The 15317-nt window shown below is 37.0% G+C and overlaps 1 protein-coding gene across 2 annotated transcripts in view; it reads left to right on the forward strand.

Moving 5' to 3' along the window:
* PDZRN4 (PDZ domain containing ring finger 4) overlaps window positions 1–15317 on the forward strand; it is a 443635-nt gene that overhangs the window by 1509 nt on the left and 426809 nt on the right. For both annotated transcript variants that reach the window (XM_049882837.1, XM_049882838.1), the window contains exons 2-3: window positions 2022–2108; window positions 3936–4043. In XM_049882837.1, the coding sequence (XP_049738794.1) occupies window positions 2022–2108; window positions 3936–4043 (195 nt within the window). The remainder of the gene's footprint in view (window positions 1–2021; window positions 2109–3935; window positions 4044–15317) is intronic.

Here is a 15317-nt window from a genome sequence, read left to right on the forward strand (position 1 = left end):
TAGGGCAGCGGCTGTTTCCCTTCTTTGTCGAAGCTGCTGGTCCCAAACCGCGCTGCTGGAGCGCCCGCTTTCAGACCGAATAAACAAGCCTCTTTGCAGCACCCTGTGTGAAGAAGCTTGTTTATAAAGCTGTTACTTCTCTTCTGGAGAGCCTCGGTACAGTGTTTGACATTGTTGGGCGCTGCCATGGTGAGCGGGGATTTAACAGAACTTGCACTCCATTCAAGGAGCTGTTTTCATTCTTCAGCACTCCTGGGGAGGAGCAACCCAGGAGGAATCCCATTTGGGACTATTTTGTACTGCCTCCAACTTAGGCATTTAGAAGCCTGGAGTCCTGGTGGCGCAGTGGTTAAGAGCTTGGCTGCTAACCAAAATGTCCGCAGTTGGAATTCACCAGCACTCCTTGGAAACCCTGTGGGGGCAGTTCTACTCCGTCCAGTAGGGTCTCTATGAGTCGAAATAGACTGGATGGCAGTGGGTTTGGTTTGGCCCTTGAACCTAAAAGATAATTGAAGCAAGGGGGAGAAAATGTTTCTACTCTAATAAGGAAACCCTGGCAGAGTAGTGGTTAAGAGCTACAGCTGCTAACCAAATGGTCGGCTGCTCAAATCCACCAGGCGCTCCTTTGAAACCCTATGGGGGCAGTTCTACTCAGCTATAAGGTCGCTTTGAGTCGGAATCGACGGGACAGCAATGGGTATTTAAAGAAGCACACTCTTTATTGAAAAGGCTGGATACTATGATTCCCTTTCTAGTCTCTCTATAATAAACCCGTGGCGGTCGAATCAACCCTATAGGACAGAGTAGAACTGTCCCATAGAGTTTCCAAGGAGCACCTGGTGGATTTCAACTGCCGACCTTTTGGCTACCAGCTGTAGCACTTAACCACTAGCCACCAGGGTTTCCCTCTCTATCATAAAATATGGGTATATAAATTGGTAGATTTATAAAGTGGGAGGATTCAGAAGCACAGAAATACCCTCTGCATTACCCCTCCATATTACAAGCTCTTAGGGAGCCAATGATTGATAGAAAGGAACAACAGCTAGAACTAAACTACAGAGAAGCTCACGCGATAAGTCAGTCTATGGGTTTTGGAAATGAGCCCGTGATTTGCAGCCTAAGTATCAAAAGGCTCCTCTGTGCTCTTCAGTAATGTTCTTCCACCACCAGTAGGGGCTGCTGTGTGCACTGCTTAGGAAGCACGCCTGTGAAAGGGTGGTGATGATGGTCGTAGTGGTGATGGTGCTGATGGAATTTTACGTTTCAGGAGTAATTGCCAAGTATATAATTTCCTAAGATAGTTAAGAATATCCCAAGACATGAATAAAGCTCATTGAGTCTGGCACTGTTCCATCTTATGTTTAAATTGGTTATTTACCAATAAATAGGTAGTTCACATAATATCTGTTTATTACCTGGTCATCAAGAAAGAAAGACATACTACTCTACCTATCACAAATCATTTTTTTAATTCTGTAAGAAGTATTCAAAAATGAAAGATATATTTGAAATTAATATTATTGTAATCTACCAGATCATGTATTACAACAGAAATCTAAAAATTATTGTTGAAAGTTTATGAATAGCTCAGTACTCCTGTCCTTTAAGATTTTCAAAAATGAAAATTTTGTATGCAATGATTCTAAACTCCTTTAACAGTTTCTCTTTTCTCTAAAGTGAAAAAAGAAAATAAAATACCTTTAGGGCTAAACCAGAAATTGACAGTGAAGTCAGAATTAAATGCTGTATTAGGATAAAAGCAGCGTGTGTAAAAATGCAGTCATTTAATCAGTTTTGAAAATAGCCTCTTCCTCATGTGCACAGTTAGTCCCTTCAAAATTTTCAAAGTAAATTTAGGAAAAAATAAACCTCCCCAAATTCAGCCATCCTTAATTTTAAGACTTTCGCCTTTTAAAGTATTTATTTATTTACAGGAAAAAAACTATCCTGTAGTATTTGTGTTTCTTTTATATATATATTTTACCTACTTGGTCATCTTATCCCTTTTTTTCCCCTAGGGTGGGAAACATAAGCCATTCACCATTGTGTTAGAAAGAGAAAATGACACCTTGGGCTTCAATATTATAGGAGGTCGACCAAAACAGGTAACCTGCCTTATTAACATGTAACTCAGTATTTGCTCATAAAATAATAGGAGACTTAGCTTTTGTTTGCAAATTTGAGTAAGAAAAAGAAGTGGTTTAATCTTTATAATGATGCTTGTTAACAAATATCACTGATTCCTTAATATATATATTCTAATACATGCCTAGATTAAAAGAACAAACAAACGAAAACTTGTTTCTCTTTGCCACTTCGCATTTTATCTAAATTTTATAACCCACTGGCTGGTTTCTTAAGTAAATATATTTCACTGTAATGTGTACAGGCAATTTTTTTTTTTATTGTATTAGGCAATTGTATTCTTGTTATTTCCTACTTATTAAGTTAAATTACTCAGTTTTTAAAGGCTAACACAGACTAGGTAGTTAATAATATATGTTGAATGAATGAATAAACAGTCCTGTTTTGCAAGTTGAAATAAGGAGTAATTGTTTTCATAATTACATAGGAAATACCATGTTTAAAAAGATAGTTGATTTGAAATGTTAGCTCCCCAAATCAAAACCTTTATTTCATTGAATGAATAATATTTTCCATATTGCCACCAATTGTTTTTAAGTTATAAACTTATGCCATATAGTATAGCTGCAAAGTTCTTTTATATCCTTCAAATCCTAGATTAACTTTTACTGTAACAGGAAAAAGGTGGTGAAGTTTAAAAAAATCATGTTCTTTAATTTTCCCAATACACTGCTGTGAAATTTTTGCATCCTGCATTGCAGATGTTGCCCAAGGAAACCATATTAGGGTGTTGGCCATATGCTAAGTTTAGGTCAGGATGGCAATGACATATTTCTTCCTTGTGTTAGTATTTTGAAAACCTAGTGATGAACAACTGCTGTGCTTCTGTTTCTGAAACCACCACCATTATGAAAAGGTAGAAGTCTCTCCATCATATCATTTTTGTCCTTTCCCCATAAGGAATATGTTTATAAATGTCAGTTAGGTGTTTGACATTTAGATGACATTGGACATTTTTAAGAGTCTCTTATAATTCATGTTAAGGGAGGCTAATTAAGGGGAAAATAATTTTATTTAACCTGCTATGAAGTAAAATGACATTTAACATTATACAGTGTATAACTACAGGATGTTGAACATTTTCCTAACTAAGTTTTTAAATATAATTGTTTTCCTGTGACTGTCTAAAATAAAATCTATTTGTACCGTATTAGGGATATGCATTTGAGGTTTAATCGTTAGGCAGACTGCACCTGCGGATGTGTAAAATTTAGCCTCAAATGGATTCTCTTGTGGTTTAGAGTTGATCTTTTGGGATTTTACACCCAGACAAGCTCCCGTCTCTCCTGTGAATAGACGTAGTTGGAGCGAAGTTTCCAAATCTGTCATGTTGTGCAGTTAAATTACATGTTCAAAACTATGACCAGATTTCAAACCAACTATATAGTGGAGCTGGATCTGCTTGTTTTTGGTGTTTTTCCCCTCTTTAACTTTATCGCCCTTTGCACTTTCTACGTCAATTTAGAAGTGAGATGTTTTATAAATAACACTTAGAAGCCAGTTGATATCACCTTGTACATGCTGTTTCTCCATAGCTCTTTCTACATATACTCAAAATGTAAATAGACAACCTTGTCAGAAATGCTGCACTTCTTCATTAAAGCTGCCATCTTGATGAATGACTGTTTGGCGTTAAGTAAGTTAAAATTCAGTGCCAAATTCCCAGCTAAGCAAGACAGTTACATGTTTTAGGAAGATTGGCAATGCTACATTCAATGAATTATTCTTTATCCAACTTAAATTCTCTTTTACATCTTTCTTAATGCTAATGATTATATTCTTTATAGAATAATCAGAAAGAAACATCAACTGAAGGAATTTATGTTTCAAAAATTTTGGAAAACGGACCTGCTGACAGAACAGATGGCCTGGAGATTCATGACAGAATTATTGAGGTAAGAAAATAGTAAAACACAGATATTATCCATGGAAAAAACATTTGGGCGTTTTAAATTTCCAAATTATTGCTTTATCTTGCAATAGAAGCGTTGTCCCCCCCCTTTTTTTTGCCTTAGAAAAATGCACAGCTCTGTGATGATTCTCTAGCAATTATTAGATATTGAGATCAAAGAATAAATGACCCGAAGTTTTCATATGTGTTAATAAATGTTTCTGTTTTAATAAATTGTCTTTCCGCATGAACTTCGACAATAGTTGTATGATTAATAAGGGACTAATTTTTTTTTTGAAACATTTCAGAAAAGGATGATAGTTCTCTGCTGAAGACTATTGTGTTTTAAACTTATGATTGGTACATTGCCTGCAGAGTTTGGAATTATTTATGCATTTTTTTCCATTTCTTGTTTTTTTTGTAATATGGTTACATTGTTCATGTCTCTATTTTCTTACATAAAAAAAGCTTTTTTCTTACTGCCAAAAGCTGATGGAAACTCTTTATTTGCTCTAATGTGCATTATAGCTGTATTATTACATTTGGAGATGGCAAAGTTAACACTGGTAAGCTAGTGACAAGCTATAATAATGAAATTTAGGGTCACAGCCATTTGCTACCTCTGTCCTTGGTTATTTTATTAGCTAGTTGAGATAGTATTATTTGGTTTAAAACTATTAGATTACTTTTGTTGGTGGATTTATTTCCAGTGTATCATATAGAAGTTTGAAAGCTTTATATGACTCCACACTCTTTGCAAGGGGAGTGGGGCGGGGATTATTCTAGATTATATAAGCACTATTGCTATATCTCTGAATATTTATATAAGCTATCTGGATGGGGGTTGTTTCCTTTATTAAACTTTGAATAAATCTTTAAATTTTTCTTTACAATTTGTACATTAGACAAAGTTGAATTTTCAATAATTTGATCTTCAGTAAGTATAAAGAATATAGAAGAGCCAATAGTTTTCTGTTTTGGGGAAAAAAGCAACCACACATTTTGAAATTAGCTGACTATAGGCAGGCACTTTTTGGGGAAAGAAGGGAGTTGCCTTTGGCTGAAAAAGTGTTTTTTATCTAAAGAAGTCTTTTGTATGAAGAGTCTCTCCTTCAAGTTGTGTAGTCAGGAAACCACAGACCTGCTTTCACTGATTCTATCCAGTTTGTCTTGATAATTTGCTTAGTGGAAACATTTACATGCTGCAATTTCTGAAGTGAGAATTTTCTATTTCTACTTGTGTTTGTGCACTATTATTTACACAGCAACATAATTTAAACAAAAAGAATTTGTCTTCCTTACTTTCTGTCTTATGTCTAAAACATTTGAGCTTTTCCAGTTAACTGGAAAATGGACACCTACTATTTGATACTGTTGGAAAGCCTGATGAAATGGAATACGGATATTCAATTACACACACACACACACACAGAGCCAAGGCATTAACACATATTGAGGATATAAAAAATAATTTATCCTAGCTAGGTAACAGTGTTATGCATGCTTCATTAATGCTGTATTAATAAGAAGGAAGAAAAATTTTACTTTTGTATTGTGATATAGCACTTTTGTTAAAAGCCCAATGATTTAGTGATTGTAAAGAGGTCATTTTATAAAAACTTTGGTTGATAAATCAAGTGCATCTAGACATCTATTTAATACTGTTACTAATATATGTCAGACTAACCTTATTTAAATCTGATAATATAAAGAGAGAAGAGATCAACCATGGGAATCCAAATTAGGATTTATAACTAGCTGCAATATTATAATTATTCCCCTGGGTTTGTGTATATTAGCAGTTAATGGCAAAACTTAAAATTTTCCTCAATGATAAAAATTTTTCAGTCTACCTTTTACACCAGGATGTACTGATAATATGTATATTTTTGTTACAGTCCTGTAATAGATCAGTGTGACCACAATTGCCGTGAGGAAGTGAGTTAGATGAGGTGCATGATTCTGGAATGTAGCCTCTTAAGTGCATGAAATAGATTGGAGGGAAGATTATTAGAAATAAATCTCCCATATTTGGTTGTTCGGTGATGCGATCAGCCTTTTAGAGTGAATAGATACTTGTGTGACTTGACTTAATATCTATTTAAACAAGTAGCCTGTGTGTTCCCGTGCATCTCCGTGTGTTGTAAAAGATCCTTATGTAGCAACTGAGGTTATAGAAGTATTTGATGCCTGTCAATTATTTTAGTTTATCTGCCATTATGGGTCCAATCAACTTGAAGCAGCTTACAGCTTATAACTAAAATGACAAGAAATGTATTGATTAATGAAAAACGAAGAGACAGAAAAAGTTTTTAAAAGAGAGTAAATTCTTTTCTGTTTTTGTGCTCAATGATTTGTTTTCCTGGCTTTTTTCTCAGCGTACATGTTTTCAATTTGTGTGTGTGTGTGTGTGTGTGGTGTAGGTGAAAGTTTACAGAGCAAATTAGCTTCTCATTAAACAATTAATACACAAATTGTTTTGTGACATTGGTTGCCAACTCCATGATGTGTCAACACCTCCCATTCTTGGCCTCTGGTTCTCCATTTCTGTTCGTCCATTTTTCCTATCCCTTCCTGCTTTCTTGTCTTTACTTTTGGGCTGGTGTGCCCATTTAGTCTCTTATATATGGTTGAACTACATGTGTTATTGTTTGTTTTATAGTCCTGTGTAATCTTTGGCTGAAGGGTGAACTTCAGGAGTGACTTTAGTACTGAGTTAAGAGGGTGTCCGGGGGCCATACTCCTGGGGTTTCTCCAGTCTCCATCAGACCAGTAAGTCCGGTCTTTTTTTGTGAGTTTGAATTTTGTTTGCATTTTCCTCCTGCCGTGCCTGGGACTGTCTATTGTGCTCACTGTCAGAACAGTTGGTGGTGGTAGCCAGGCACCCTCTAGTTGTTCTGGACTCAGCCTGGTGGAGGCTGTGGCAGTTGTGGTCCATTAGGCTTCTGGACTAATCTCTCCCTTGTTTCTTTGGTTTTCTTCATTCTCCTTTGCTCCAGATAGGGTAGGACCAGTAGGTGTATCTTAGATGGCCACTCACAAGCTTTTAAAACCCCATATGCTACTCACCAAAGTAGGAGGTAGAACATTTTCTTTATAAACTATGTTATGCCAGTTAAACTAGATGTTCCCTGAGACCATGGTCCCCAGCCTTCAGCCCAGTAAGTCGGTCCCTCAGAGAGTTTGGATGTGTCTTTGAAGCTTCTATGACTTTGTCTTGGTAGTGTTGTGCTGGCTTCCCCAGTATTGTGTACTGTCTTCCCCTTCACCAAAGTTACCACTTACCTGTTGTCAGGTAAGTGTTTTTCCCTCCCCACCCTTTCCCTCCCTTGTAATTATCAAAGATTGTTTCTTTCTGTGTGTAAATCTTTTCATGAGTTTTTATAATCGTGGTCTCATACAGTATTTGTCCTTTTGTGATTGACTTATTTCACTTAGCATAACGCCCTCCAGATTCATCCATGTTCTGAGATGTTTTGCAGATTTATCATTGTTCTCTATTGTTGGACTCTATGAGAAGACAGCAGACAGCAGAGTTTTCTTTACTGTATAGATTAAGATATCCCTGATTTATTTAGGTTGAAATTCATAATGAAACACAGCGTAAAAGGCATGTTTCTTTTTATTTAGGAACAGTTCCCACTGAACAGTGCCAATGTAGCAGCTTCCGAAAAATGCTGAGTTTAGTAGGGCAGAAAGAACTGCACCAATGTGGTGTCTCAACAGGAACTTTTAACTACTGTCAGACTGCCAGCTACACTTTCTTTTGGTTCTGTAATGTTATACCTTCTATATTCTCTGTTCATTACACTATTTGTCACTGCTAAAGGAAAAAAAAATTGATAGTTGTCATGTTTATTTGGCTAAAGCTCTGTACAGTTAGGTTGTTGTTGTTAGGTGCTGTGGCATCAGTTCCAACTCATAGCAACTCCATGCACAACAGAATGAAATATTTCCCGGTCCTGTCCCATCCTTACAATCATTGCTATGTTTGAGGCCACTGTTGCAGCCACTTTGTCAATCTGTTTCATTGAGGGTCTTTCTCTTTTTCACTGACCCTCTACTTTACCAAGCATGATGTCCTTCTCCAGGGACTGGTCTCTCTTGATAACATGTCCAAAGTGTGTGAGATGAAGTCTCACCATCCTCACTTCCCAGGAGCATTCCAGCTGTGCTTCCTCCAAAACAGATTTGTTTGTTCTTCTGGCAGTCCATGGTATATTCAATATTCTTCACCAACACAATAATTAAAAGGCATCAATTCTTTGGTTTTCCTTACTCACTGTCCAGCTTTTGCATGCATATGAGGCGATTGAAAACACCATGGCTTGGATGAGGTGCACCTTAGTCCTTAAAGTGACCAGTTAGGTTACAGCTGTTAAAGCAGGGAATTTAAGCTCATATCAGAGCTAGAGAGTTAGGAATGTTGTTGACTCAGATCTACAATGTGCTACCTTTGTATATAACTGATGTCACAGCACACCTGACTGTCTCATAAAGCAGCAGTGCTAATTTATTTGTGCGTAGGATCATTTAAGAGCTTTGTAGGTCACTTCTAAATCTGGTGGAGAAGTCATTTCTTGACAGCTTGTTATTCTAACACATATTTGAACTCTTTAATAAAATATTATTATTCTATATTTTTAGAGTGTGTTTTAACTTTTCAAAATAGAATAGACTTATTTCTGAGTGAGGAAGCACTTCAGTCATGTTAGGACAAAACAAAACAAATATTGTAACGAGATTTGTAATCATCATTGCTATTTAAATTGAATGTAATTTTAATGTCATGGTATAGTAATTGTTACATATTTTTATAACTTACTGTATCTTGCAAAATAATGTGGTGTGGTGGGAAGAGCATGGGCCCCAAAGTGAAGGAGATCTAGGTGGAATCCTTGTCCTGACTCTGTTATACTTGTGTGGACTTGAGCAAGCCAGTTCTGCCTCAGTTTCTTTGCCATTTACAGTTACTGCATACACAGTGTCTGGTCCATGGCAGGTTCTTGGAATCCACTATTGTGAGCTTTATGTATCCCCTTTGGGTTTGCAACTAGCTTGCCCTCCAGAGCACAGAGGAGGGGAATCTTTCCTTCTGTTTCTCTTTCTCGGAGAATCTGGGTCACCCTCTCACAAGCTTCCTATTTCCATAGACTCCGGAGTTTGAGTAGAGGAAAGTAACTCTAACTGGTGGATTATCATGTATCTATATGGACAATCAGAGGCAAGAAAGACTATAGGGGAAAACTTTGTGATGTGAACTTATGATCTAATTCAATAACACAACAATTTTTTACTAATTTCCTTATATGCTGGGCAGTAGACTCTGTGTCACAGAAATAAGAAGCAGTAAAACCTCATCTCTACCTTGAGTGGTGGTGGTGTTGTTGTAAGTTGCTCTTGAGTTACCCTGACTCACGGTGACCCCATGCACAATGGAATGAAAGACTGTCTCGCGTCATCCCCGTGATCGATTGTGGATTGGACCGTTGTGGAAAGGTCCTGTTTTCTTTCTATAGAAGGCAAGGCCCCCTTTGTGTAAAGCAGTTCCTTCAGTTGTTACATTTACATGCTTAACAACTGAAGGCTCATAACTTCACTAAAGGTTGCCTTAGTGGAATAAAGTTATGAGTTTACTCTAGTTTTCCTGTCCTCCTACAAATAGTTTAATTCATTTTTAGAAATTATGACATAGGGTTAGTAATATAGTAGAATCCATGGATGTGAGACATCGTCATGGCTTCAGGAAAAGGCACAGGCATTGCACCTGGGTCTTGGTCTTGAATTTGTGCTATCCTGGGAAGACAGACTTCTTAGCCTTTCTTGTTCTCAGTTTTTTCTGTAAATATAAGAGTAGTGATAGCTAGTCCCTCATATTTTCTATCTAAATGATCCTCTTGTTTTGTCACTCCAGTGAGCTTCCATTATTAATAAATATAGTTTTATTTAAACTTACAAAAGAAAGCCTGGAAAGGTCTTTATACCATTGAGTTTTAGCGTGTTAAGCACTGTTAAAGCCTTTTTAAATAGATTACCCAGCCATAAAGAGAAATGAAGTCCTGATATCTGCTACAACATGGATGAACCTTGAAAACATTATGCTGAGTGAAATAAGTCAGTCACAAAAGGACGAATGTTGTATGATCCACTTATGTGAAACATCTAGAATAGGCAGATGTATAGAGACCAAAGCTTATTAGTGGTTACCGAGGTGGATGGGAGGGAAGGGGAAAGGACGACTCATTGCTTAGGGGACACTGAGCTTCTGTTAAGGGAGATGGAAAAATGTGGAAACAGATAATAGTGATGATTGAACAGCAAGATGAACTTAAGTTAATGTCACTGAACTTTACATGCTAAGAATGTTGAAATGGAAAATGTTTTGTTACATATATATATGTTGTTGTTGTTTTGTGCTGTTAACTTATAAAACTTATAGTGACCCTATATAACAGAGTAGAACTGCCCCATAGGGTTTCCTAGGCTGCGATCTTTATAGGAGAAGATCACCAGGTCTTTTTTCCATGGAGAGGCTGGTGAGTTCAAGCCACCGACATTTTGGCTAGTAGCTGAGTGCTTAACCATTGTGCCACCAGGGCTCCTTACATATATATTTACCACAACTAAAGAAAAAATTATAAGACAAGAGCCTGAATTTGATTTTTGAGTGCTTAACTTCTAAGAAAGGGAATGGCTACCGTGTTATTTCTGACTGCAGTTTGCACCCTGCATAACCAGATGTGGTGTCCCTGTCACAAGGTCTCACTATGAGTCCCATACTGTGCTACCAAAGGAAGAAAACCAAAAAAAACCTCATGAGAGCAGTTATAGGATTAAAGAGATTTATTTTACAATGTCCTCCAGAGTTACTTTTAGGTAAAATTTCAAAGCGGTTGTATATAAGTGGCCTCTGCCCTCCTTTTTTTCCTTTAGTCATCCTAGCCATCCAGAATCTCCTTTCTTCCTCTCCTGTATCTCTGCAGCATTTGCTTTTTTGGAAAGAATGTGTTTTAGATGCACTTATACCATTAACTATTTGAGTGAGAAAAGTTTGCTGAATTTTAACTGGATATTATGCCTTAATGGTTCTCAAGCTTTTAGCATTCTCACCTGGACTAGCACAACAGCTTCTTGATTAAATTTTTCCTTCACTCAGTCTGCCATCTGCAACTTAGCTTGCCTACTACTGTCAGTTGTCATTTTGTGGCTCCTTTAAATCCTTCATTAGCTTTCTGTTCCCTTGTCAGTAGGATAAAAGCCAAATTTATTAGCGAAGCAAAAATGGCTCTTCAAGACCTTTACTTTCCCCCAGCCCCAATTTTCCTTTTTAAACCTTCTGTTGTAGTCACATGAAATCACTTCCCTTTCCTATCATCAGACCTTTCTGCCTTATTCCTGCTCTTCTTCCTACTGGGTATTCTCTCCTCACTATCCCACGACCCACATATCTTCTCTAGCTGGCAAACTCCTGTGTATCCTCAAAAGTCCTCTACTCCCGAAAGTCCTTTACAGATTTATTCGGTGTTGTTGTTGTTAGGTGCTGTTGAGGCGGTTCCAACTCATAGCAACCCTGTGTACAACAGAATGGAACATTGCCTGGTTCTGCGCCGTGTCTACAATCTTGCTGTGCTTGAGTCAATTGTTGCAGCCACTGTGTCAATCTATTTCGTTGAGGATCTTCCTCTTTTTTGTTGACCCTGTACTTTACCAAGCATGATGTCCTTCTCCAGGGACTGATCTCTCCTGACAATGTGTCCAAAGTATGCAAGACGTAGTCCCACCATCCTTGCTTCCAAAGAGCATTCTGGTTGTATTTCTTCCAAGACAGACTTGTTCATTCTTCTGGCAGTCCATGGTATATTCAATATTCTTCGCCAACACCACAATTCAAAGGCATCAATTCTTTTTCTGTCTTCCTTATTCTTTGTGCAGCTTTCACATAGATACGATGCTATTGAAAATACCATGGCTTGGGTCAGGTACATCTTAGTCTTCAAGGTGACATCTTTGCTTTTTGACACTTCAAAGAGTTCTTTTGCAGCAGATTTACCTAATGCAATGCATCTTTTGATTTCTTGACTGCTGCTTCCATGGCTGTTGATCATGGATCCAAGTAAAATGAAATCCTTGACAACTTCAGTCTTTTCTCTGTTTATCATCATGTGGATTATATTGGTCCAGTTGTGAGGATTTTTGTTTTCTTTATGTTGAGGTGCTATCCATACTGAAAGCTGTGGTCTTTGATCTTCATCAGTAAGTGCTTCAAGTCCTCTTCACTTTCAGCAAGCAAGGTTGTGTCATCTGCATAACACAGGTTGTTAATGAGTCTTTCACCAATCCTGATGCCCCATCTTCTTCATATAGGCCAGTTTCTTGGGTTATTTTCTCAACATACAGATTTAATAAGGATGGTGAAAGGCTACAGCCCTGACACACAACTTTCCTGACTTTAAACCATACAGCATCCTCTTGTTCTGTCCGAACTACTGCCTCTTGATATATGTACAGGTTCCTCATAAGCACAATAAAGTGTTCTAGAATTCCCATTCTTTGCAACTGTATGTTAGCAGTAGATTTTTATAATTATTGCTTTCATTGTGCTTTTTATAGGGTATCCTGTGTCTTTATTATTTTGTGTTCTTTTCCCCCAACAAATGTATGAGTTTCTAAAAAGAAGTTTTAGTATTTGATTAAATTTAATATCTCCAGAACCTTTCTTGTTCTCTGCATTATGCCTGGCAAACTCTAGGCATTCTGTTAATTTTCTTTGAATGATGGTATGAAGGAATGAATGAACCTTAAGCTCAAGATTTTAGGCAGTGAGATCTGAATCCAGGAGGTCTTCAGTATTCCTGAAATCTTGCCAAGTCAGCAAGTCCCTAACAGCTATCCCTGTCATATCCTATTCCTTTTTATTGCGTCTTTATCACAAAGTCAATCAGAAGTTGAAAGACATACTGTTTCTTAGAAATTAGGTAGGGTCTAGTGATGGATTGAAACAGTTGTATCTCTCTAGATGGTTTTTTCTAGCCCAAATGAATGAAAACAAACAAACAAAAAACAAGTCTACAATATAACATTTCAAGTTCTGTTTATGTAAATTATTGAGTTGGATCAAAAGATGTGTGTTTCTTTACTCCATGCAGACTTTTAGCTATTGAACTTCAAAAACACTGGTAAAACCGGTTAAATTTAAATGCCTTCCTGTGAAGCAGATTTGCAGAAGATGGCGCTGGACTGAATGTGGAATTGAACAAAAACATGATTAACCATAGAGGAACTAAAAAGATGAAAGATATTTTCAATGTTTCCAAGCCTTATAAATGGTTTGGAGAAAAGACAGTGTGGGAAGCATCCTAGAGCACTGCGGAGTGGCCAGAGAGGCCCTTTGAAGTTCTCATGATGGCAGCCGGTTGGAATAATTAACAGTAGCCCCAGCTGTGAGGCGTTCTGAGGACCTTTAGGAACAACTCACTAAGCATGTTGCTTGGAACTTTTAAAGGCAGGTTTAAGAAGGTTGTGCTTTGGTGGAATACATGCTGTTGTATTCCGAGAAGACTTTAGTGTTTCTACAAAGACATGATTAGAAACTTCTCTACTCTTTTCTAAAATGTTGTTCTTCACAGTGCCTTAAGAAAGCTTCACAAAGGAGGAAAGGGCAGCTGACATAGGTTGGGTGGATTTGGTGTTTGATCCCCTTAACCCTATGAATTATTGGAGCCACATCACAGTCCAACAGCTTTGAGGACAGTACCTTTGATCTACTTTCCGCCTCTTTCTTAAACAGTTAACAGCGTTCTTAAGAAGAAGCTTATCTCTGCTTTGGTAATCAGCAACTCAGAGGTGATTCATTGGGTTTGTCAAATCAAAACTGCACCAGAGAATAGACATTACTCACTACGGGCTAAAAATATTTTCAACAATTCATATTGCTGTAAAAGGTGTAAGAATAAATATTTAACTCATAAGGTTAGAAGACATGATACTTATGCTGCTATAACTTTATTAATAGAGAAATGATTGTTATTGAATAATATAAATAAGGATAAAATGTTGCACGAGTAGCTGGAAGAATATGTAATGCTAAATTAAAATTTTCAAATTATTTTTATATAAAATCAGGTAGTTAATACTTTACTCACATAATCTGGCATTGAAGTAAAAGGAAATAATAAATTTCTCTTACCAAATCATGTTTAGGAAAAGAGATCATAGTTAACAAAAATATGTTAGCCATATAAAGATAATCAGTTCAGTAGTAAATTTTACTACAAACACTATTCAACAAACATATGAAAAGCAATAGAATTTTGTTGCTGGAGATGAAAAAACCTGGTAGTATTATGCATACCTCAAAGGGCTTATAATTTATACAGAAAGGTAGCTGTACATTTAAAAAAAAAAGAAAGACTGGCAAAAAGGACATACCAAAAAGAGTTCCCTGGTATTGTAGAGGCCTGAAGCTTTAAGAATGAATGCTAATTGAAAGAGCCTTTAAAGATGAGAGGTGATAGATTGGGAGTGGGAGGAGGAAAAGAAAGGGTAGAGCAACTGTTTTCACCTATAGGAAAAATGCCATGAGCCAAGTGAAGAGGCAGGAGTCTTGTTTGACAGCCGTTTTGTCTGGATTAATAGAATAGCTAATATTATTGATTACTGCATGTCAAGTACTCTATAAGCGCTTTATGGGTATAAGCTCTTTTCATCCCTGTGAGAGAGGCACTATAGAAAATGGTAGTATGCCCATTTCATAAAAGAGGAAACTGAAGCACAGAGAAATCAAGTAATTTGCCAAAGTCATACAGTAAGAACTCCTGAGTCTGTGCTCGCAACCATGATCGGATCTGAGTTGTATAGGTTATTTGTGTTAGATAATGTTTGAGAAATAATTGAAAACAAGGCTTTCAGAAAATTAGTGAACAGCCTTAGTGGCTAAGGATGTTGGTTTTGTTTGTAGAGGCAAGGAGGAGTCACTGATACTTTTTAACAGTGACATGGGTAAAACAACAATTAAAAGATTAATCTAAAAAATAGATTTCACTTCACGTATATACATATGTCACTTGCATGTGTATAAATTTCATTTGTATGTTTCAGTCTTTACAGAAGATTGAAAAGTGAAGGTACTCCAGGCAGGAAAGTAGTGGTTAAGGACCACAGCAAAATGTCTGTACCTGAGGTAATGAGGACCTGTAGCAAATAAAATAGAAAACTGCCAGAAGGTATTGGGAGCCTAGTTACCTTATTCATCATGCTTATCTTGAATGTTTCCCCTTGT

Source organism: Elephas maximus, chromosome 4 (assembly GCF_024166365.1).
Source record: "Elephas maximus indicus isolate mEleMax1 chromosome 4, mEleMax1 primary haplotype, whole genome shotgun sequence".
NCBI lineage: Eukaryota > Metazoa > Chordata > Mammalia > Proboscidea > Elephantidae > Elephas > Elephas maximus.